Source organism: Crotalus tigris, unplaced genomic scaffold (genome assembly GCF_016545835.1).
Source record: "Crotalus tigris isolate CLP2741 ecotype Arizona unplaced genomic scaffold, ASM1654583v1 scf7180000017939.2460400, whole genome shotgun sequence".
Classification (NCBI taxonomy): domain Eukaryota; kingdom Metazoa; phylum Chordata; class Lepidosauria; order Squamata; family Viperidae; genus Crotalus; species Crotalus tigris.
In genome coordinates, this window is record NW_024096731.1 from 263,146 (window position 1) to 286,487 (window position 23,342).

At 39.0% G+C, this 23,342-nt stretch overlaps 1 protein-coding gene across 1 annotated transcript in view; it reads right to left on the reverse strand.

The window, feature by feature from the left end:
• The window catches only part of CPLX1 (complexin 1), a 181,106-nt gene that overhangs the window by 80,548 nt on the left and 77,216 nt on the right, over positions 1-23,342 (reverse strand). Inside the window, exon 3 of the mRNA XM_039344787.1 lies at positions 3,635-3,810. Within this exon, the coding sequence (XP_039200721.1) occupies positions 3,635-3,810 (176 nt within the window). The remainder of the gene's footprint in view (positions 1-3,634; positions 3,811-23,342) is intronic.

The following is a 23,342-nucleotide window of genomic DNA, read 5'->3' on the forward strand; positions in this document are numbered from 1 at the left end:
GGGGTTTCTGGGTTCACCAACTTCCTCCTTCCCTCCCTCCCTCCCTCCCTTCTGTGGCTCACAATACACAAAATAATATAATAAGAAAAGTAAACAAGAAAACAAAACAGGAAGGAAAGAAGGTTTAAATCCACAAATAAGGTTATATAAAGGACTGATAACATGGTGGTTCATCCCCCCTAAAATATACACTTTTTATTATAGGAAGTAATATTCCTTGGTATGATGGAGGTAAGCCTTATTTGTTTTTGTGTTACAGTATTATCGTTTTTTAATTTTATTTCATGTTTTCATTGCATTGGAGTATGTATGTGTTGTTTACAGCTATTTGCAGCTGAAGCAGCTTAGAAGCCAAAATAAACAAATAGCATGTATAATTATATTCAATTTCTGAAATGATCTTATACATCAAGCACACTTTATTTATTGTGAAGATCAAAATTAAGGGAAACCTCTGCCTGTCTATCCATCATCTGTCTCTAGGATCTCTCCCTTTCTCTGTCTCTCTCTCTTGTCTATCTATCTATCTATCTATCTATCTATCTATCTATCTATCTATCTATCTATCATCTTTCTTCTTCTTCTTCTTCTTCTTCTTCTTTTTCTTCTTCTTCTTCTTCTTCTTCTTCTTCTTCTTCTTCTTCTTCTTCTTCTTCTTCTTCTTCTTCTTCTTCTTCTTCTTCTTCTTCTTCTTCTTCTTCTTCTTCTTCTTCTTCCCTATCATCTACCAGTACAAACAACAATTTAATTTGCTCTCTTGGTACCTGATAGCTAGCATGAATGAGATTAAGAGGGAGTTAGAAGTTCAAAGTCAAGAAGTTGACCAGGGAATTCTGGAACTCCCAGGAAAATACTTTTATTAGAATTGTACACAATGGAGAGCCTAAAACAATTTCACACCATGACAAGTGCACCTCACAAAACTGGCATGCCCTTGAAACCAACTGTGAAGCCAACCACCTATAAATAAATCATCCACCTATCAAATATTTCTAAGCACAGGGCTTTGAATCCAGAAGGACAGAAAGAATTCAGAGATCATTTTGGGCATTCTTATGTAAGTCTCCATTCTTACTGAGACTTTTATATAGGTTGAAATACTTTCCCTCTTTCCTGTTGTATGTGAAACTCAAAATTGCCTTAAAAAGTTAAAACTTTCAGAGTTGGAACTGAACTGCATTTCCAATAATAGAATAACAGAGTTGGAAGGGACCTTGAAGGCTTTCTAATCCAACCCCCTGCTCCAGTCTCTTCTTTAAAAACCTCCAGTGTTGGAGCACTCACATCTTTCAGAGCTTTTTGACAGAGCAAATTTATTTGAAGTCAATTCAAGTTTATGAAAGTTCAAATGACACTCCAAAAGGTTACCCACCCAACCCAAATAGGGCTCTGATCAAATCCAGGGATCTGATCCTTCAGGGGAGACCTTAAATCAATAAATGGATATTAGAAGCTGGGAAGAACTAAGCCTGTCCCCAATGACAAGCTGCTTGGTTTGCAGTTAGTTAATTGATGGTTCAACCGGTTGCCTTTGTCTCTGTCTCTCTGTGTGTGTCTCTCTCTGACCCTCCCTCCCTCTCCCTCCCTCTCTGTGTGTGTGTGTGGGTGTGTGTGTGTGAAAGAGAGAGAAAAAGAGAACTGAGTGAGGAATAAGCATATGTAGATATTGGACTTGTGTGTTCAAATCTGGATAAGGATTACGCTTTTTGTAAAACATTCTGAAGTTATTCTAATGGAGCTGTGCTTGAGAGCATTAATAAAATGTTGCATATCTGCTATATTCTTGAGGAGGATAAACTAGTACTATGGGAGGAATAAACAGTAAAAATATGCTTAGCATGACTAAGGTGCGGTATTTGAAACAAACAATGGCTGGGTTTCTTTCTTTCTTGGTCTTTTTTTAATAATTGTATTGTCTCTTGCTTGTAAACCTGAGGAAGCAGAATGTAGTATGTAACAACATACATGGTAATGAGTATGCAACAAGTCTCTGGTATTTTGGAAATTGTTTCCATTATCTATTGGGAGATATTTAATGCGAATAACATCTTGCTTATATGTTCAAGGTTTCTTGAAGGCAAAGACTTCTTTAATTTTTTTTATTTTACAACTATCATGCAGGCATTTGGTGGGCTCCACTAATCTTGTGTGTGCTGCAAAAGATGGATGAACCAAAATAAATCTACAGATTTATGTGAAATTCAATGCTAATAAAGAGGTTTTGCCTTAGCCAAGTAGACATGTAAACAGCACTAGGGCAAGGGTACAGTCTGAGTGCAGTGGCACTGGACACCATACCTCAAAACAGGTCATGTGGATAACAGGACAAACCCTATGATTGAGAGTGAGCCCTGCTGGCACAAGGGGTTGGAATGCAGTATTGCAGACTAACTCTGCCCACAGCCAGGAGTTTGATCCTGACAGGACAAACTCAGCCTTCCATCCTTTCGAGGTTGGTAAAATATGGACTCAGATTGTTGGGGGCAATATGCTGATTCTGTAAACAGCTCAAAGAGTGCTGTAAAGTGCTGTGAGGTGGTATATAATTCTAAGTGCTATTGCTAGTGTTGTTGCTATGATAGGTTGATATGGAAATGCCACTATTAGGCACACGTGCAAACAAGTGAGGGACTTTCCACTTGCTTAGAAATATGTCAATGACCAAACATGGATCAGCCAATGCAACTCCATCATTTGTAACAACTTGTGTGAAACTGACTATATGATCTTGCTGGAAGTGTATTTGGGGTCTTTCAACTGGTCATGTCTCTTAATGTAGCCTTGCGTTTCTGACCAAGATTCTGCAAGTTCTTAAAACATTTTAGTTTTTTAATCAGTGTCCTGATTGAGTAAGGGAAAGAATCCAAACCTCCTAATTTAGGTGGGAATGAAGGGAATAGGATCCAACAATACTTTCAAGTCAGTCTTGATTCCTAGCAACTGCCTGGAACATCTCTGTAGATTTCTTAGCAAGATTTTTGGAAGTAGGTTGCCATTGCCTCCTTCCCAGGGCTGAGAGAAGGACTGGTTAGCTTGCTTCATGCCTTAAGCAGGCCTAGAATTCACAGGCTCTATTTGTTATCATAATAATTACAATTGTTACAATCCCTAAAGGGTTCCAAGTACAGCTTTTCTACAAAAGTTTAACAGGTGCAAAATGTACCATGAAGTTATTACATACCTAGTAATGTCTTTGCTCTAGCTACATATTCCTCAGAATGTTTTTAAGATCTTTCTTTTTGTCATCCCCTAAAGCAGGAGTCTCCAACCTTGGCAACCTGAAGACTTGTGGACTTCAACTTCCAGAATTCCCCAGCCAGCATGGATAGCTGAGGAATTCTGGGAGTTGAAATCCACTAGTCTTCAAGTTGCTAAGATTGGAGACTCCTGCCCTAGAATAAGACTGCACATTTCCTTTATGGACCATAAAGTCCAAGATAAACTCACAATACCTCAAAGTAGGCTAGAGGTCTTCCAGAGGCCATCTGCACACGCTTCATGTACCTTTATCCCCCCTCTCTTAGGTCCAAGTGGGCTCTCCAATGCTTGGAGGGAAAAATCAGCAAGAGTCTGATAGAGTTTTTTCTAATGAATAATCAGCAAGTGTTTAATGACTTGGACAAGTGACTCTTACCTTGTCCCGAATCCCTTGCCTCACAACTTCTCGTTCAGCCTCCATCTTGGCATATTTCGCTTTCCTTTCTTCTTCCTGCTGTCGGAGTGCCTCCTGTCGTTCTTCTTCTTTCTTGGCAGCATCAGGATCCTTCTCCTCCTCTCCTCCCAACATCTTCCCCATGTCTTTGGTAGCCCCTAATGAAAAAGCAGAAGGCCAAGATTGTGATAGTAGCTCTGCTGGTTTATTATATTGTTCTTGGATTTGACCCTTTTGTAGAAGGAAGGTAAACTACTAGTTTGGATCACCTGCCTCCTATTTCCTGGACTCTAAAACAATCATGTGATGTGGATTGGGATGAGAGAGAGGATCTGGCCCAAGGTCATCCAGTTGGCTTCCGTTCCAAGGGCAGTACTAGAACTCACGGTCTCCCAGTTTCTAGGCCAGCCTCTAAACTGCCACTTATTAATAAGACTTTTTGGCTTATTGAGAGATGCAGCATCCCATAATCCAGGGAAATGTTACCAAATAAAAATCATAAACCATGGAAACTGTGCACAGTTTTTGTTGGCTTGTGTGAGCCAAACCAAACCTACTTAATCCATTCTACTCCAACCCTTAAGGGAAAAGCCATGGCCTTTTGGAAGGTTAAAATGGTAAGGACCACTCAAATCTTAGCTAGGACACTATTCCAAAGGCCAGGGATGCTACCACGAAGGACCACCTCTGAGTTCCCATTAGATGACAGCATAAAGGACTAAAGCATGCCTACCCTATCTGACCTAGTGGAATGTGGAGATACTCTTGGAGGGGCAGTTCTGCAAATAAACTGGCCTTGTGCCATGTTGGGTTTTAAAAAAGACAGCCAGCACCTTGAACTATACTCAGAAAGCAACTGGGAGCCAGTGCAGCTCATGCAGTAATAGCATAACTCAAATGAACTGTGAAGCATCCAGAACTGAATTCTGGACTAGCTTCAGCTTCCAGTCATCTTTAAGAACTGCCCAGTGTAGAGCACATTGCAATTCAATTTGCTGGTGGTATGGAAAGCTACCCTAAATTAAGCATTTTGATTTTCCCTGTATATCTTTGTTAGATAAATGAAGCTATGGTGGCTTGAATTCTGTTTGGTTTATCCATAGGTAGAACTACTCTGATTGTAATACAGTACTTGGGGAACTGGAATTCAGACATACAGAAGCAGAAGAAAATATATGATTCATGCTTCTTAGTGCTGTTTTATAAGACATTATTAGAATCCAATATAAACTTAGTCTGAGTGCATCTGAAGGCTTAGGCAAGACTGCAATTCTGTTTTGCTTTTTAAAATTGAAGATGTTATCCAGTACAATTATAGGAAGTGAGATTGTTTGAGTCAACTCAAGCAGCCATGTAATCCAACATCATATTTTAGATATTAGTTCCACTTGTCTCATGGAACCACCCAAATAGGCATGATGGTAATTATCTTTCATTGCCTGTTTACAACATCAAACAGTTGAAAGTAAACTAGAAACATTGAGGGTCCAGTTAGTCATAGTTAACCTTCCTTCCTTCCTTCCTTCCTTCCTTCCTTCCTTCCTTCCTTCCTTCCTTCCTTCCTTCCTTCCTTCCTTTCTTTCTTTCTTTCTCTTTCCTTCTTCCTTCCTTCCTTCCTTCCTTCCTTTCTCTTTCTTCCTTCCTTCCTTCCTTTCTCTCTTTCTCTTTTTCCTTTTCTCCCTCTCTCCCTCTCTCTCTCCTTAAGCTAGTGTGCATCACTGTATCTTTTTTTATAGACATCTAAAAGTTAATTATTTCTCTAAAGCAGGCAGAATTATTTTTATTAAAGAAAATATCCTTGACATTTTAATAATCAAGTCATTACATGACAGCCTTTTTTTCTAAAAAAAGGGAGGAGATTATTATAGTTGAACAACTTATTTTATCTGAACCTTAATTGAAGGTCAATAGAGCTTATTAAAAGAGTGAATCAATCCAGAGCGGGATGGGGAAGTGTATTGCTGTGTTTTCAAGGATAAATAATTAATCCCTCCTTTAACAATCAAAAATTTTCCCCCTGTCCTATTCAGTTGTGTAGAAAGGTATCTGGGCAGGTAAAGAATAAACATTAGCCTATTGCAAATCTAGGTAAGGGGAAGACCTGTTTATTTACAAGGACAAGATCAGATCTTTCAAAAACCATGATAAATAAGTCCAAGCATAGATGGAGAGGGGTGAATCCTGTTTCCTATTCCTCTGCCTTTAGGGATGCCTTGGTTTCCCCTGCATCCTCTACTGTCACACATTCAGTATTTAGTTTAGCAATACTTGTGTCTGCTACCCAGCTTGCTCTCCAGCTGTGAAACCCTTCAGATACATGTTGGTGGTGCTACTGAATGTTTTGTTCCAACAGAAGTCCAATTCTCCAAAATGAAGTCACGAGAGAGAGAGAGGGGGGGGAGAGGGAGGGAGGGAGAGAGAGAGAGAGAGAGAGAGAGAGAGAGAGAGAGAGAGAGATGGAAATGCTGGCAAATATGGCCACCACTGCTATAGATGCAAACAGATTATTTTGAAGTCCAGGATGTATTGTGTTGGGAAAATGCTGACAAGTGGAGAAGATAGAAGATAGAAGACATCTGGATAATGTCCAGATAGCAGATTGCAACATCCAACTTTCGTTTGTGACCATATTTATTCCATTGGAGAAATCAGGTAATTTTGCCAGCCAACTCAAGAAATATAAATTGAGCAGAATCTTTTAAGAAAGCATCCATAATTAGAGAGATAGTTTGCTCAGAAGATCAGAAGGCCACTGTTTTGCTTTATGAAATGGAAGAACATTTTCACAATCATTTAATTATTTGAGAGCTACGGTATTGTGCTTAAGACTTCTGACAATCAAGTATTATCAATATATGTGGGGATTGCTTACAGAATACACAGCCATCATTAGTTATGACATCTGGAGATTACACATATTGTAATATCAGTACATCAAAGATGCTAAATTGGAAAAACCTGCCAGGTACATATTTGAATTACATATTTTTAAAGCATATGTATAATTTTTATTGAGAATTTTTCCATGGGTAAACGACAGATATAAAGGAAAAGGGAAGGGCAGGAGAAGGGAGAGAATACAAAATAAAAGTACAAAAAGTAAAAGAAGGAAAGAACATTAAAGAATCATGAATCAGAACAATCCTGTTGTGTTCTGGATATGTGGCTTTGAGTCCAGCTGTGAAACAAACATTTGTTCCCATCTTGTCGTTCTTTTCCTTTATTCATGTTGGTATTATTATTTTTTACTTGTTTTACTGTAAATAAACAAGGAGTTTGCTATGATTTCACAGAGATCAAAATATGTCACAACAGGTATGTGGTTTAATTGATAGAAACAACTTTCATCGTAGCACATGCAATCTGTTTTTCAAATGGCTTTGTTCTACTTTCAGAAATGCATTTTCTCTCCCATTTCAGATACTTCTGTTCCTCCATAATATGTTTCAGAGGGGTTTCTCCCTTTCTTCAAAACACATTTTGTTTATTTTATTGCAAATTTAAAAAAAAAAGATACCAGATCTTCCAAGAACCATGTTAAGCATAGATGGAGAGAGGTGATAAATTCTGTTTCCTATTCCTCTGCCTTTAGGGATGCCCTAAATATTTACTAAAAATACTTTACTATACTAACGCCAAGCTTTCGCCGTCACCTGCCGGCATCCTCAGGGCTTAAAACGCCAGAGAGTGAGAGAGTCTCTTATAAGCAAGCCGGAGTCTGCGCCCGGCTCCTTGATCTCGTCATCGGACCTAATTGGCTAGATTGTGCTCCAGTGATTCGTTTCTTTCTGAACCCCTTTTTTCGTGTGTGTCCTCATTTGCCTTCTTTTCTTTGAACTCTAAGGTAGGTGGAGCAGCCTCCTTGCCTCTCTGATTGTTTTTATTCTCTCCCTCGGGTTTATCTAGTGGTTTGCATTTCTCCTTCTCCTTTTCCCAATCCACATCTACGCGGCTATTCTCTCTGTGAATGTTTTCCCTTTCATCCCTAGTACCTCCCCCTCATGCCCAACTGCTGTCAAGATGGTCATATGTAACACTCTGGGTTAGCTGGGGTATAGTAGTAAACTGGGGTGGTTCAATAAGTTGTTTGCCCATGTAATCAGTCTCGTAAATGTGGCCATACCCAGTCATCATACTCCTCCCCCCCTTTCTTTCGTCTTCTGTGCCCTTTTTCCCCGCGCTGTAATCGGAGGCCTCGGTCTGGGGGGAGGTGAGGTTGTGGTCTTTCCGAACGTCACAGCATTCCTCTTCTACCCTCCTCCTCACTCCGTTGTCTCTCGTTCTTACGTGCATGTGACAAAGATCTTTGGAGTCAATGGGTGCTGCCGATATGAGGCGCGGTAAGCCGATCTCACAAGGTCCGCCCTCTCGTGCATTCCTCCATCCGGGTTCGCTCCTCTCCCCACTCCCCAGAGCATCCATCAACTCGCAGTCACCCCTAGAACCATCCCACACTCCATACGTTCTCAACTCGGTCGGCATTGCAGAACGGAGGGGTCGTCCCATCTTCTTCGGATCGATCGTCCTATTTCTCTCGAGCCGTAGATGAGGTGTTAGCTTTAACAATCCCCCCCATCTCCGTCTATAATGCTTTCTACTGCACCAATTGGGGAATCCCTGATGTTCGTGGTATGGGGATTCTGGGCTTTGGTTTTTATCGCCCTCCTGATCTTTTGAGAGCGCGTCAATATTGTGGAGGTGGTGGGGATTCCCAGACGTTGTTCTTCCTCTTCTGGGTTGTCCACGATTAGTCAGGGGGTTGGCATATCCTCTTTAGTTTTTCCACTGGACCTGCTGTCGGGCCGTCGGTAGCGGGGTGGGTAACTGGCCGCACTCCATGATCTTAATGTCAAGTGTGCCGAGCAGAGGTCAATGTGCCGATTAATGGAGTTACTGTTGGAAAGCCATGCTTCTTTAAGTAGCTGGCCTCCCTTTGTACTATCACTTGCCAAGATGCATACCTCGTTAAAGTTAAAGCGGTGGCCCAATTCCACCATATGGACCCATATCTGGGAGTGCTGCTCGCCCCTTTTCACTGCTAGTTTGTGTTCGTGGACCCTAGTCTTCACTCGTTTGGAAGTCTCCCCAACATAGTTGCACGGGCAGTCCATACAATCGATCTTATACATGGCTGCCGATCTTTCCATGCTGGGGAGCGGGTCCTTGGGGTGCATAATGGTGGCCCGTAGCATTTGGTTGGGTCTGTGTGCTACTTTTATATTATATGGCGCCAGAATTCTCGCTGTAGCCTCCGAGACATTGCAGATATAGGGGAGGGTGACACGTGTTGTCTGTGGCACCAGTTCGTGGGGTGGTGGGTTACTCCGAGATTCAGATGGTATAATAAACCAATTAATGAATCTTACCAGGTACCCATTACGCTTGCATACTTGGAAAAGATGGTTTCTTTCCTCCTTCTTTGCTTTGGCAGTACTGCAATGTGACTCCACTCGTTTGAATAGAGTTCTAACGCAACTGACCTTATGGGCTGTCGAATGGTTACTCTCAAAATGGAGAATCCTGTCCATACAAGTTGCTTTTCGGTATACCTTGGTGGTCAAAGATCCATCCAGCTGGTGTTGGACTAATACATCCAAGAATGCCAATACGCCCTGATTTTCCTCCTCCATGGTAAACTGGATGTCTGGATATACCAAATTCAAAATACCCATAAAGTCAGTCTTATGTTGCTTCTTGATGACTACAAATGTGTCATCCACATAGTGGGCCCAAAATTTTGGTTGGTACTGGGCCATCACTATGTGTTCCAAACGTTGGAGCACCACCTCTGCTATTACACTGGAGATCGGAGACCCCATTGGTGTTCCCTTAATTTGTTCGAATATAGTGCCCTGAAAGGTGAAGTAGGTCTTTAAGCAGACTCCCACCAGTTTTATAAGATCCTCTGTCTTATGAAAAGGAGAAGGAGAAATGCAAACCACTAGATAAACCCGAGGGAGAGAATAGAGACAATCAGAGAGGCAAGGAGGCTGCTCCACCTACCTTAGAGTTCAAAGAAAAGAAGGCAAATGAGGACACACAGGAAAAAAAGGGGTGCAGAAAGAAACGAATCACCGGAGCACAATCTAGCCAATTAGGTCCGATGATGAGATTAAGGAGCTGAGCGCAGACTCCGGCTTGCTTATAAGAGACTCTCTCACTCTCTGGCGTTTTAAGCCCTGAGGATGCCGGCAGGTGACGGCGAAAGCTTGGCGTTTTTAAATTAAATTAAACTTTTATAGTTTTATTACCCTGGTGCTCACCTTATTTTAAATATGAATATTCCCAGGGTTCATATTTTTAGTGTTATTAACCATATATATATATATATATATATATATATATATATATATATATATATATATGTATGTATGTATGTATATATATATATATATATGTATGTATATATATGTAGGTCTTTGGTTGTTCGGGTTTTCTCCCGCGTAAAATTGGAAGTGTCTTGGCGACGTTTCGACGAAGTGCCATTCGTCATTCGTTTCGACTTCGTCGAAATGTCGCCAAGACACTTCCAATTTTACACGGGAGAAAACCCGAACAACCAAAGACCTACATACAAACACCCGTGAAAACCTCAGAAAATATATATATATATATATATATATATATATATATATATATATATATATATATATATATATTTAGGTTTTTAGGTTTTGCTAACAAAGAATAAAGAGAGAATGGTATAGCTATTTCGGGTTCCTTTAACCCTCATCAGCCAAACTTACTCTTCTGAGATTCGAACCTGGGCTATCTGCATGTTAGGCAGATGTTATCAACCAGTTTGGCTGATGAGGGTTAAAGGAACCCGAAATAGCTATACCATTCTCTCTTTATTCTTTGTTAGCAAAAACCTAAAAACCTAAAAATGTAAAATGATGTCGCAGTTAGTGACTGCTGCTTGTGGATGGCTCTAGATTGAGCTGATACAGGCAAAAGAAAAGAAAAGAAAGAAGATTTCTTTCTCCCATATCTGGGCTGACAGGGTGTTCATTCAAGGTAAATATATATATATATATATATATATATATACAGTATAAACAAGCAAGCTATAAACAAAACATAATAACAAGCAAAATAGAAAAAGGGAAAAATATAAACAATCCAATGACAGCATCTATATATTACATCTTACAGAATAAATTAACATTTCAAATTTAAAAAATCTCCACTGTAAAATATCATGAAATCTGTGCTAACCAGAAACATACTGTGTCACTTTTTTATTAGTAGAAAAAAAATGTTCTTTTCAGAAAGTAGAATAAATGATCAGAAACCCCTCCTCCCCACAAACCCACACAAATTATTTATAGGTATCTTGATCTGTTTTGGCAAAAAACCTGTATTAATGTACTGTAAGAAAAATTAAGGTATGAAATGCCAAATACTTATTCAAGTAATATAAAAAAATGCTTTCGAATGCCATTATCTGGTTCAAAAACTAACATTATATTATCATGAGATACGTACCATGCAGACTGGTTAAAATATTGGTCTAAGAACAGGTCCAGGTCTGAGTCCACTGGGAGACTTTGGGTCAGTAGCTCTTCTTTAGCTCAAGTTACCTTACAGCAGTGATGGCGAACCTTTTAGAGACTGAGTGCCCAAAAACTGGCCCTGCCCCGAACTCCATCCCACTGCCCCACCCCTGCTCTGCCCCCATCCCCTGCCCTGTCTGCCCAAAGGACCACTCACCACCTCCAGGGCCCGCCACAGATTGCCCAGGCAGTCCAGCAGCACTATGGTGGCCACACCCTCTGCTTGTGACCTGCAGCATCAACTGCATGATGGGGTGTGAGGGCAGAGTCTTGTCTATGCTGCCTGGCTGCCATGTCCTTGGCTGTGCTGCTCTGTGTGGGCCATGCTCGAGGGTGACTCTCCTTCAGGGTGGCTGCTGGAGATGAGGGGGTCGTGGGGGGAGGCAAGGCTAGGGCAATGGCATGTGTGCCCATAGAGAGGGCTCCAAGTGCCACCTCTGGCACCCGTGCCATAGATTCGCCACCACTGGCACCCGGGCCATAGGTTCACCACCACTGGCACCTATGCCATAGATTTGCCACCACTGGCTTATACTTTCAGACTCCCTTTGATTTCTTCCTTTCATACTGCCTGCTTCCCACCAGAAATTTGGAGGTGGAGAAGGACTCCATTTCACTGGCAGATGGAAGGTGCTGAACAAGCACTGTTCTTCAATGATTTTTGATGCAGTCAGATGAAAATTTCCATTGCAAGTGATTAAATATTAACTAACCCAAGTTTGCTCCTATCGCTAGAAATGAAAGGGGAAAGGCAGGAGAAAGAGTTATTCACCCTGGCTTGAGTGAAGCATCATTCTTTTTGAAAGCAATTTGGAAGACTTAGAGACAATGAAGCTGCCCTGCTCCTTTACCTACTGTATATTTTAAAGCATTCCTCTTTTTCTTCTGTCCTCATGAGAGTGGCATGTAGAATTTTGCTCAAAATAGGAAATCCAGTGATTGCAGAGAAAGAGAAGGTAAGCTTCCAACAACTACACTGCCAATAATAATTGTAAAAAGCCTACGATTCCCATCATTCTCTTTCTTGCCAAACTGGCAGTAATTAACACCAGGAACTCAGAGGATTACTTTGATCTCCTGGAGTGACTAAACTCCATGAGCCTATTCATTCTCCAATTAGATTCTGTGGCAAATAGAATAATCAACGTTTTGGGTTTTTTTTCTCTCCCTCTCTCTGGTTTGCTGTCATTGAGATTAAGCACTAACGTCTCATTAGCAACAGGTTAACCTTTCATGTTGAATGGTTCCAGCTCAGGCTATGCAAACAGCACAATGATGCTCAAGTTTCGAAGGAAGAAGGGGTTCTATTTTGGAATTCTCCCTTGTTTTAGCGTAAGGAAAATTAGAATCACAGAGGGAGAATCATTAAAATCGCTCTTCCCTATGTGCTTGTTACAGTTTTCTTTGCCAGACGTTGAGGTGGGCTTATACTTGTAATCAAGGAAGACATTCTGAGAAGGAATCTTTAACATTCTGCATCCTGGATGTTTGCTTTGCAGTACAACGGCTACTTCAGAATTTCAGAATTCATTCCTCATGCTGTGAATCCAGGCCTTTTGCAGGGCATGATAGAGATTGGGTTCCCACTTTGCCGTAAGTCACAATATGGCTTTTTTATTGTCATCTTGGCTTAAAGTGATGTTCAAACACTGAGTCACTGAGATCTGCCAATTGTATTTAATGCAGGAGATGGCTAGACTGTGATCACCAGTACCTACACATCAGCCCAAAGACTTACCACCAACATTTAGTGGCAAAATAACCACATTATGCATGAGTGTCTGCTTAAAATTAAGGATGGGTATTGAAACAGCAGGGCTGTGAGAAGAAAACCACATTCATTCAAAACATCAACATCCTGCCTCCTTTTTTGCCCATAACAAGAAATCTGTGAAGTGGATTGGCTGAAACAGAATGACTGGCACAAAGTCATCTAACCAGCTTCTGTGCCAAAAGGGAAGTCTAGAACTCAGAGTCTTATAGTTTCTAGGCAGGGGTCCTCAAACTTGGCCTTTTTATGACTTGTGGACTTCAACTCCCAGAATTCCTCAGCCAGGCAAGCTGGCTGAGGAATTCTGGGAGTTGAAGTCATAAAAGGGCCAACTTTGAAGACCCCTGTTCTAGGCTAACACTTTAACCACTACACCAAACTGGGTCTCTTAAATTAGCTCTTTGCCCCATGCACACACTTCATCTCCTTTACAGAACTGGTTTATAACAACTGGTATGCAGCATTTCAGCAGACTGAAAGTTTCTTTTGGAAAACAAAATCCTAAGAATGCATTTAATACCACCCTTAATGTAGTCAATCACAAGGACTCCAGATACAGAAGGGATCCAGACATACAAAGAAACTTTAGTGTAGGAGAATAAAAGGGAACATAATAAACTTAGCTTGCCATGTATGACCAATTAAATCCACCTCTATTTCTTCACACATTTATTTCACAATTGGCTTTTGTGGCACTTCTCATGCAGCATAGCTATCCAGCATAAGATTGGGAAAGCAAGGAAATTTCCTAGCCACCTATTTTTTTTTTTTTCCTCTCAGCTTGATGGGTAGAACTGACTGAATCTGAATTTAATGGACATTCCATTTAAACTATGTCTGAGGAGCAAGAAAAGTCTGCATTTCAATATCAAACACTGCTGTGACCCAAATGAAATTACACAAGGACAACTGGCTGGAAAAATTTAAAAAACTGCCTTCCATAAAAATAATTCTAAAACCTGAATTTGCCTGCAGTGTTCCATAACTAAGCTGACATGGAGATAGAGGCAGAAGAGGAGTCAAACAGTGTTTGAAGATGTAAACAAAATGGGGACATCTTAAAAATATGGATATATTAAACTAGCATTCACGCTTGGATTACATACCTGTGGGTACGAGATAACAAGTGTTTCTCCCTGCCAAATCCTTTGCTTTCAGGATTGTTTCCAGCACCTGCTCTTTTTTGTCTAGACATCGATAGGAACATTGAATTGCTTGCTGAAGCCACTTATGGTAGACATTTTTGTAAATGCATGCTGACATGTCTGTATTAGTTTCAGATGGGCTAATGCAATCTAGAAAGAGGTCTAAATGAGGGTTCGCCTCCCTCAATATTATTTACATAAACAAAGATTGCTACAACCAGAAGGGCATTAATAGCATCACTCCTGTTTAGACCTAATTTTCATTTACACAAATGTAATTTAACATGAGAATGCACAATGTTGTTAGGAATTAGGCTGATATACCAGAAAGTACTCAGAATAGTAAGAGATACTATATTAACAAAATCCCATCTGCTTTCATTAACCTGGAAAGGTAAGGAGCATGGTGGCTTGTGTGGTTAGGATACTGGGATGGAGGTGAGCAAGCCCACGTTTGAGACCCAAGTGCTGCCATGGAGCTGGGTTGAGCTCTTGTTCTTCATCCAACTCCTGCCAGGGACATGAAAGGAGACCCAAATGGTGCCCCCCCCCCCGGCAATGGTAATGTCACCTGCTAATCCTTTCAACCCAAATGTGCGTTGGTGACATGTGCATGATGAAAAACTGGAAAGATGGGAAGGAAACACCTAAATTTAAACCCTGACATATAGAGACGTTCTTATTTTTGGGAGTTGCAGAAGACAGATTATTCCTTATAGCTGTTGTCTTCTTGTCTTCAATAAAGAATCTACAGTACCTGAGCTGTTTTCAAAGTCTATTGCCAACTGAGCCAATAACACACAAAAAAGGTTTGTGAGCCAAGAAATATGGGGCGGCTGCAGCCTCTGATTGAAACTTTAGAGTCCTTATATTTCAACAAAGAAAATGAAAAAGAACCATGGTGCAAGAGATATCCAATCAGATCAGATTTTCAGCATAGATATATGTCATGGGGTGATTGTGTGCTTTTAATTGAGCCATCACATCTTATTTCAAATTCCTTTTTTATAAACTTCACTGTATTACAGTAGATTTATCTAGAGACACAGCCTTCCCTGAACATTCTTTCTTTTCTGCAGCTTCCTATAAGTTTTGACACATCCTTCTCAGTGGTGGGATTCAAATATGTGAACAACTGGTTCTCTGTGTGGGTGCCACTTCCAGAAGTTCATTCTGGGCCTGGGCAACAAAAAATTAGCTACTGGTTCTGCCGAAGTGGTACAAACCAGCTGAATCCCGCCACTGATCCTTTTGCTGCCTGTCCTATTCCTCTATAGGATGTTACTAGGCTTGTGACATTCAGAAAAACCAGCCTATAGTCTTTTTGCACTTTGCTGAGAATTACGAAAGTTCTGGTCAGCTTCCTTTCACTTTCTTTTCTGGCAGTAACCTCCTCCCAGTAAATAAGCCTTACATATAGGATATTGACTGCTTTTATTGTTGCTTAGATGTCCTTTTAATAAGTTTTGGGTGGTGTTTTAAGTATATTTTGATTACATGTTCTAATTTTTTAGTTTTGCTACCTTGAGTACAGTCTGTGGTTACAAAGGTAAATGATTAATTGCCAGATTGAATTAATAAATAAATGCACTCCAATATACTGTGTGTGTGTGTGTGTGTGTGTGTTTAAGATGTGACTTTCCACATTCATCACAAATAAACAATTTTGGTTACTTAGCACCTCTTCTTGAAATGCAACAAATTATCTCTTCTTCCTATATTTTTTCTATTAACAATCAATCAAGCATAATCATTTCAGCAAAAAGAGTTAAAAGAAGTAACAAAATATATATTTTAATGTTGATCAAATAAACCAATTTTATATCCCTTCCTTTTAGTTCTAACAAATATAATCTTTCATCCATTCAAATAATGTCACGGAACTTGATTTCTTTTTTTCTTTTTTTGTCCCTTCCTTCTCATGAAATTCTTCAAAATTTGAACAAGCATCTTTTGTAAATCCAATATAGGAAAATTATCCAGTTCACTCTCTTGGTTTATGGATTGTATATCCCTTTTAATTAGTAAGATATCAGCCAGATCTTTTGTGTCTTGTACTTTGAGAAAGTGTTTTTACTAGCTACTATCTTTCTCTTCAGTTCTAGAGTTATGATCACTATCACAACTGCCATTGCTGAATGAATGACACTGAAGATGATAAAAAGCATTTTATCTCATTCACATTACATTAAAATTCACTGTTTTCTTTCAGCAGCTTCCATCACTTACTGCAATGAAGCCAAATGATTATTTCTCTCTTTTTGATTACTGTAAATCTCTAGATCGCCTTTCAGTTTCCTCTTTACATTTTCTAGCTGTATTCTCTCTTGATTTTTGTAGCTACCTTTAGAAAATTACATTAGTTATGATTATGACTAGATTCCCTAGGTTAAGGGAAGAGGTATGAGGGCAAATAAATTGTGTTGAAAAAGTCAACATCAGATAGTGTGCTTAGTTTGAAGGGACACCTTCTTTGATCAGTAGTCGGTTCAATTGCTTCTAATACAGAACCTCGGGAATGATTTGACAAATGGAAAATTATTTGATTCATCTTTCCAGATAAACAACATTTTGGACCTAGGGCCCTGCGTAATGTTCCCCTGATCTGTAGAAGCTCTGATTTTCTGAAAAGCTGGGTAGGAATTAAAATGAAAACTATGCCCCTCTCTCAGGAAACTAGCTAAATGTAGTTGGGAAAGGGGAAATGAAAAGGAAAAAAGTCATGGGCATTTAATTCTGCATAAAAGAAGGAATCATTCTTAAGCAGCCCACTCATTCAAAAGATTTCTTCATTAAATCCCACCAGTGCAGTTCATTTATTTTTTACGTTCAAAGATAGCATTATTGACATCAGTGCAAGGTAGAAGATGGCTCACCAGATGAGCCATAGAGTAAGCCAATCATCTCTTGAACGTAAGAATGCATATGTCAGTTACAAGTCTTTGGTTTATGAAGCTAATGAAGCACCAATCTAATAAAAAAAAAAACCCCGAAAGGATTTTTGTTTTTGTTTTCTTTTTTCTTTTTGTAAAGCAGTTGTGGTTCCTTTAAAAAGTCTTATTGTCCTCTTCAATCCACAAATAATAATTTCTTGTTTTATATCTTTACTTACAATAATGTTATTAATCCTTGCATTCTCTAAAAAAAAAATCCAAGTGGGTTACAGGAAGCTGATAAATAAATAAATAAACCAAATCCATACCTTTCTTGCTTTATATCACAATGTGAAGGTGCAGGAGAATCGAACTCCTGAATCATTAACACACTTTAATACTGAAGAGTGTAGTTTTCACATCAGACCCATCCTACGTAATAGTGGGATAGTCTGATTAACTTGTAATTAAATTTAAATTTCCATTGAAATAAGGAAAAAAATTCTTGACAGTGAGAACAATGAACCAGTGAAACAGCTTGCCTCTTGGAGTTGTAGGTGCACCATTGCTGGAAGTTTTCAAGAAAGGACTGGACAATCATTTGTCCAACACAAGGTCTCCAGCCAGAGCAGGGGATAGAAAACTTCCAAGACCCTATATGATTCTATGATTCTTTGTTCGGGCTCCGCCCATTCCTTTCTCAAAGTACCACCTCCTTTTGGAATCGTTTCCCTCAACTCACTGCACAAAGGGCTTAGAAATACCACACAGTCCTATTAGAGTGTTTTTCCTGTCCTACCAGAAAATGCTTCACAATGCACATCAACTGTTCTGCAGGCAAAGCACATGCTGTATCCTACAGCTGTAATTCCATCCTTAACAGCTGTCCCCTATATAGTTACTATGGAAGTAAATATCAGCATAAATTATTGCCTCTTCCCTGATTACAGCTTGAATATTTTATAAGGGGGAAGAAATTCTTTGATTATTCCAAACTGATTTCCAAAATTATATTGTCTTGATTCTCATCCAGACACATTTGGATTTTTTTAAATCACCTTGTAATAAAATATAATAAAAATAATGTCTAAAAGGTCTGTCTCTGTACCATAAGATTCTTTGAAACTGCCAGAAAGAAATTTCATTTCTAAAATAACTCACCATAGAGTGCTAGTGGACAGTCACTTAAACACGAGCCAGCAGTGTGCGGCAGCAGCCAAAAAAGCAAATAGAATCCTTGGTTTTATAAACAGAGGCATAGAATCAAAATCACGTGAAGTATTATTACCACTTTATAAAGCCTTAGTAAGACCTCACCTGGAATACTGCATCCAGTTTTGGTCACCATATTACAAAAATATGTGGAGACTTGGAAAAAATGCAGAGAAGAGCATCTAAGATGATTCAAGGCCTGGAGACTAAAACTTATGAAGAATGGTTGCAGGAACTGGGTATGGCTAATCTAGAGAAAAGAAGGACTAGCAGTATTCCAGTATTTGAGGGGCTGCCACAAAAAAGAGGAGGCCAGCTTATATTTCAAAATACCAGAAAGCAAGATAAGAAGCAATGGATGGAAACTAATCAATGAGAACTAGAACTAAGGAGAAACTTCCTAACAGTGAGAACAATTAACCAGTGTAACTGCTTGCCTTCAGAAGTTGTAGGTGCTCCATCACTGGAGGTTTTTAAGAAGATACTTGACAAATACTTGTCTGAAATGGTATAGGGTCTCCTGCTTGAGCAGGGAGTTGCACGAGAAGACCTCCAAGGTCCCTTCCAGCTCTGTTCTGATTGATTGATTGATTGATTGATTGATTGATACACCATGACTTTGCTAAGCAGCTCTGGGGAAAGACCGAGGACACTTTTGGATAGAAGTTTGAACATACTGACAATTTTAAATTTTATTACATATTGCCTGGTCTTATTTTAAAGCTTGTACGTGATTTTTTGAGACACTGTCAAATTGCATTGACAAAGGAAGAAATGGTGAATTGTAATTACATTTCAATTGTGTTTGTAAGATATGATTGTATTTCATCTTTGTAAAACTTTTCTATTGATCTACTACTATAGCAAGTTGTCCACATAGGAAAAGACTTAAAGATTTATATTGTTGCTACTATTTATATTACTGTGGGTTCTCCTTACAAAAAATAAGTTTAGCTTTTCTCTCATAAATTGAGAAACTGCTAAGATTTTTAGCTGATTAAAGCCATATATACTGATCTGAGAATAAATCAATAAGAATTACTTCTGAGTCAATTTGTACAGGGCTGTGGTATTAACTGATTCATCAAGTAGATTTGAATTGATTAAACTTTTGGATGCTTAATATCTGCAGATAGTTTTAAAGAAAAAAAATCCATTTAGAATTAATATAAATGTGAAAAAGTTTTCAAACGCTGTACTTTATGGCTTTTTTATACATTCTTTGAGCACCTCTGGTTAAATTCTTTGAAACCTGAATTTTTGTCTTGAATCTTTTTATACTGTTTATTATGGCAAATCGTATCAAAACTAATATGACAAGCTAACTATAGTTAAATTAGGGCACATGCATAAAGGCACTTAAAAATTACTGTATTATCCAAAGACATAAGTTCATTGTATTCAGAGGAGCTTTCTTTTAGGTAAAAATAGGATTTCAAGTCCTTTGCCCTAATTTGTATGCAATTACTCTTCTGATGTAATGAGTAGTGAGAATAACCTTGGGAGGCAGGAGGAAGAGCTGCAGCTTAGACAATAGTTTGATAAGAGAAATCCGAATTCAGAGCAGGAATAGAGATGGAGAAACAGCTCAAAATTGACCCTAATTCTCTAGAATATAAAGACAAGGATGGGGGAAGCACTTAGAGACTTGCAAAATTCTCTTACTGTAACCTTACAATAAAGATAGGGTTAGTATTCTTGTAGAGCTGACATATATGCATATTCAATACTATACATTTAAGTATATCTCCATAAGGGATGGATGGAGGGAGGGAGGGAGGGAGGGAGGAAGGAAGGAAGGAAGGAAGGAAGGAAGGAAGGAAGGAAGGAAGGAAGGAAGGAAGAGGAAGGAAGGAAGGAAGGAAGGAAGGAAGGAAGGAAGGAAGGAAGGAAGGAAGGAAGGAAGGAAGGTGTAAAAATATGATCTGCTGCAACTCTTAAGTCTTACTTTGTCTTGAATGACAGTTTCCAGTTTAGAATATTTCGCTCAACATCATATAGAGTCTAACACTCAGTCAAAAAAGAGACTCATTCACTTCTGCCTTCACAGGATTATCAATTTTATATTTGCTCTCTAGAGTCTTGTAGCTGATTTTCAGAATTTCAGCCAAAGACTCTGCATTGGCCTGATCTTTCCAAGCACTTGTAAAGATGCTTGAGAAGAGAGAAGTTCCTTTAATAGGGCTATGCACTGCACTTTTTATTTCATTCTGGAAAGATGGTTCAGAATATATGGGGACATTCAAGAAACAGCCACATGGTTCCCTCAAATCATATGACAGCTGAAGAAGGCAGCTATATGATCCTTGAAAAGGATACAGCTGCTTTAAAAAGTTCTGAACAGGTGCTGGCTTTGGACTCCAAGTGCTCTGAAGCCTGTTTTTAGAATCCAGTTTAAAGCTTTACACAGGCAGCTTTATCTCTGGGGTCCAGCTGGAACTGGCATGAAATATTTCAAAGTCTAATCAATGAAAGGAACCTGGAGATTCTCTGCTGAAGATCAGAGAAAGGCAGCTAGTTTCATAATGGATTTTGGTGACATTTCATAAGAATGAAATAGGGAAGGGTGACTGCTCAAATTTTCTTTATTTGACCACTGGATTCACAAAGTATCAAATGATCAAAAAGACGATTAAATAATCCAGAGGAATAACATGCTTAAAACAACAAAAATATATGTAATTTCACTATTGATATAAAGGCATTTATATAAAACTTTGACTAAATGTATCATTACAAAATACATAGCCCAGAGTTTTCATAGCAATTCAACATGATGGATTGAAGCCTCTACTGAAACAAATTATTTAATTCTCTACATTCTTTCTGGAGTGTAGAACAGGGGTCCCCAACCCCCAGTCCATGGACCAGTACCAGGCCAAGGCATGCCAGCAACTGGTCTTCACAAACAAGCAAAGCCCCAATTGTGGTATGCAGGCAGCACACAAAACCACACCCCATCCGGTCTGCGGAAAAACCTCTCTCCACGGAACCAGTCCCTGGTGCCCAAAAGGGGGACCTCTGGTGTAGAAGATAAGGAAACTCGCCTAATCAAGAGGAAAATGGAATTTCTTTGTATGCATGCCTTCATTCTGAATAGGTTGAGTTCCATGAACTAAAGAAGCATCTACAGAAAAGACTGCATCACTCTTGATCATAAAACATGATTGTAAAGGTTGCTTAATTAGAATATTTATAGATTATTAATCTGTAAGAAATAGTTATGAGAATTTATCCAGAGGGAAATATTCAAGGAAAATGCAGACAATGTATACATTTATGTTTACGAAAGAAACTGACAGTGTCTGAAAATGCATATATCTCAATTATTGAAATTATGTTTAAAATTAAGGTCAGGATGTTCATTCACGAAACACTGGGAAACAAAGATAGTTGTTTTATTAGTGATATTGGAAAAGTGGGTGAAATTATTCCAGATAAAAAACTAACCCAACAACCAAAAGCCTTGAAAAAAAAACCTACAACAATGGTGATATGTATTCAAATTAGGTCACAGTTTCTCAGTCCTGTTAACATTTTCTCTAACAGATAATTTCCATCTGTCCAACATTTGCTCTTGGTAAATATATTGAATATGGAGCTTAAAATGTTTGCATTTCTTCACATAGCACTATGGTGAAGTTTCAGTTTGATGTATTAGCATAAGAATCCCTTTCATTCTTCTACTAGAATTTTTTTAAGGAAAGCTTGCATGGAGAAGAAAGTGGAGAGTTTTGTATCCCATTCTGCCAAATAAGAAAGAAGTTACAGATGTTCTGATGTTTTCTCATTATGGCTGATAGTTAATTCTTTTACCCAATTAAGTTCAGACTTGGTTTGAACAGAATCTTGAGAGCTAAACCTCAGACCACAATCACGCCATCTTGGAATCTCACATTTGAATTGAACCTTGACTGTGGGGTCCTTAATGGTTTCTAAGCTTGGTTGTTTTCTTGCAGATCTTGCAAAGATGATTTTTCACGAGGCAACTGGACTTTCTAGTTTTTCAGTTGCCTTGTGAAAAAGCATCTTTGGGATAACTATGACCTGGATGAATCTCCATAGACATTTTCTTGCAGATGTTTCATTAAGATTTACACTAGACCAACAATCAACAAGTAAACAATACCACAATCTAAGAACTATCAAAGCAGACAAACAAATAGTTTGTCAACAGTACCACAATCAAAGAACTACCAAACCAGTAAACAACAGCTTAATCAAGGAACTTCGAAGACCACCAACACTGACAGGGCAAGCCATTGGCATATAAAATGAAAGCAAATCCCTCTCCCTACAAGTACTGATGACAGTACCTAGTTTGATAATAAAACAGCTGTAAGAAAATAACCAAGCTCAGAGAGCACCAAGGATTCCACAGTTCAACTCTGAGCTACAAATATTCTTGTCTATTGGATCTTAACTAATCTGCATACTACTAATGGTAATTGCTGTGCCACATATGATGGTGCCCTTCTTTCTTTACCTGCAGCCAGGTGTGCTAACCATTTTTCCTATTAAATCTTTCCCCTTAAGGCTTGTCTTTTCCCATCTGTCTATTCTGCCTTTCTCCCTCAATTAAAGCTAATAATTTCTTCACAATAGCTGAAGAACTGTAGAACAAGGCAAAATATAAATAATCTCTTCTCTGGAGCCACAAGTCTGATCGAATTTGTGATGTCTGCAATGGCTTTAAAAAAGAACTGCTTTTTTTGAAAACATTTAATGTGGTTTACAGTGGCAGGGAGAGTGGCTTATGCCTCTCTCATTGCTACTCATAATAGCAATGCTACTTGGGCACTAGAATTAGTTAACATACCCACAGTGGCACTTTTATATCTGTTGATTTATTTTTCATTCGATCCAATCCTGTTGGGGTGGTGTTCAATAAAAAGAAAAAAAGGAGAAAAAGAAGAACTAACAGAAAGAGGTTTTCTGCATAGAACCCCCTGCGGCTTTAATAGATTATCTTCTAGTAAAATAAAGTGTGTACTTTTTATGAGTTTCCAGTCCATTTCTATTCATGAAGCAGGAACATTCCAATCAGTTCAAAGCCCTTCAAGGTTATACAGCACCGTGATGGATAAAGAAAAACACAATTTGGGATTATTTCTAAACTGTAACCTCTGTGAC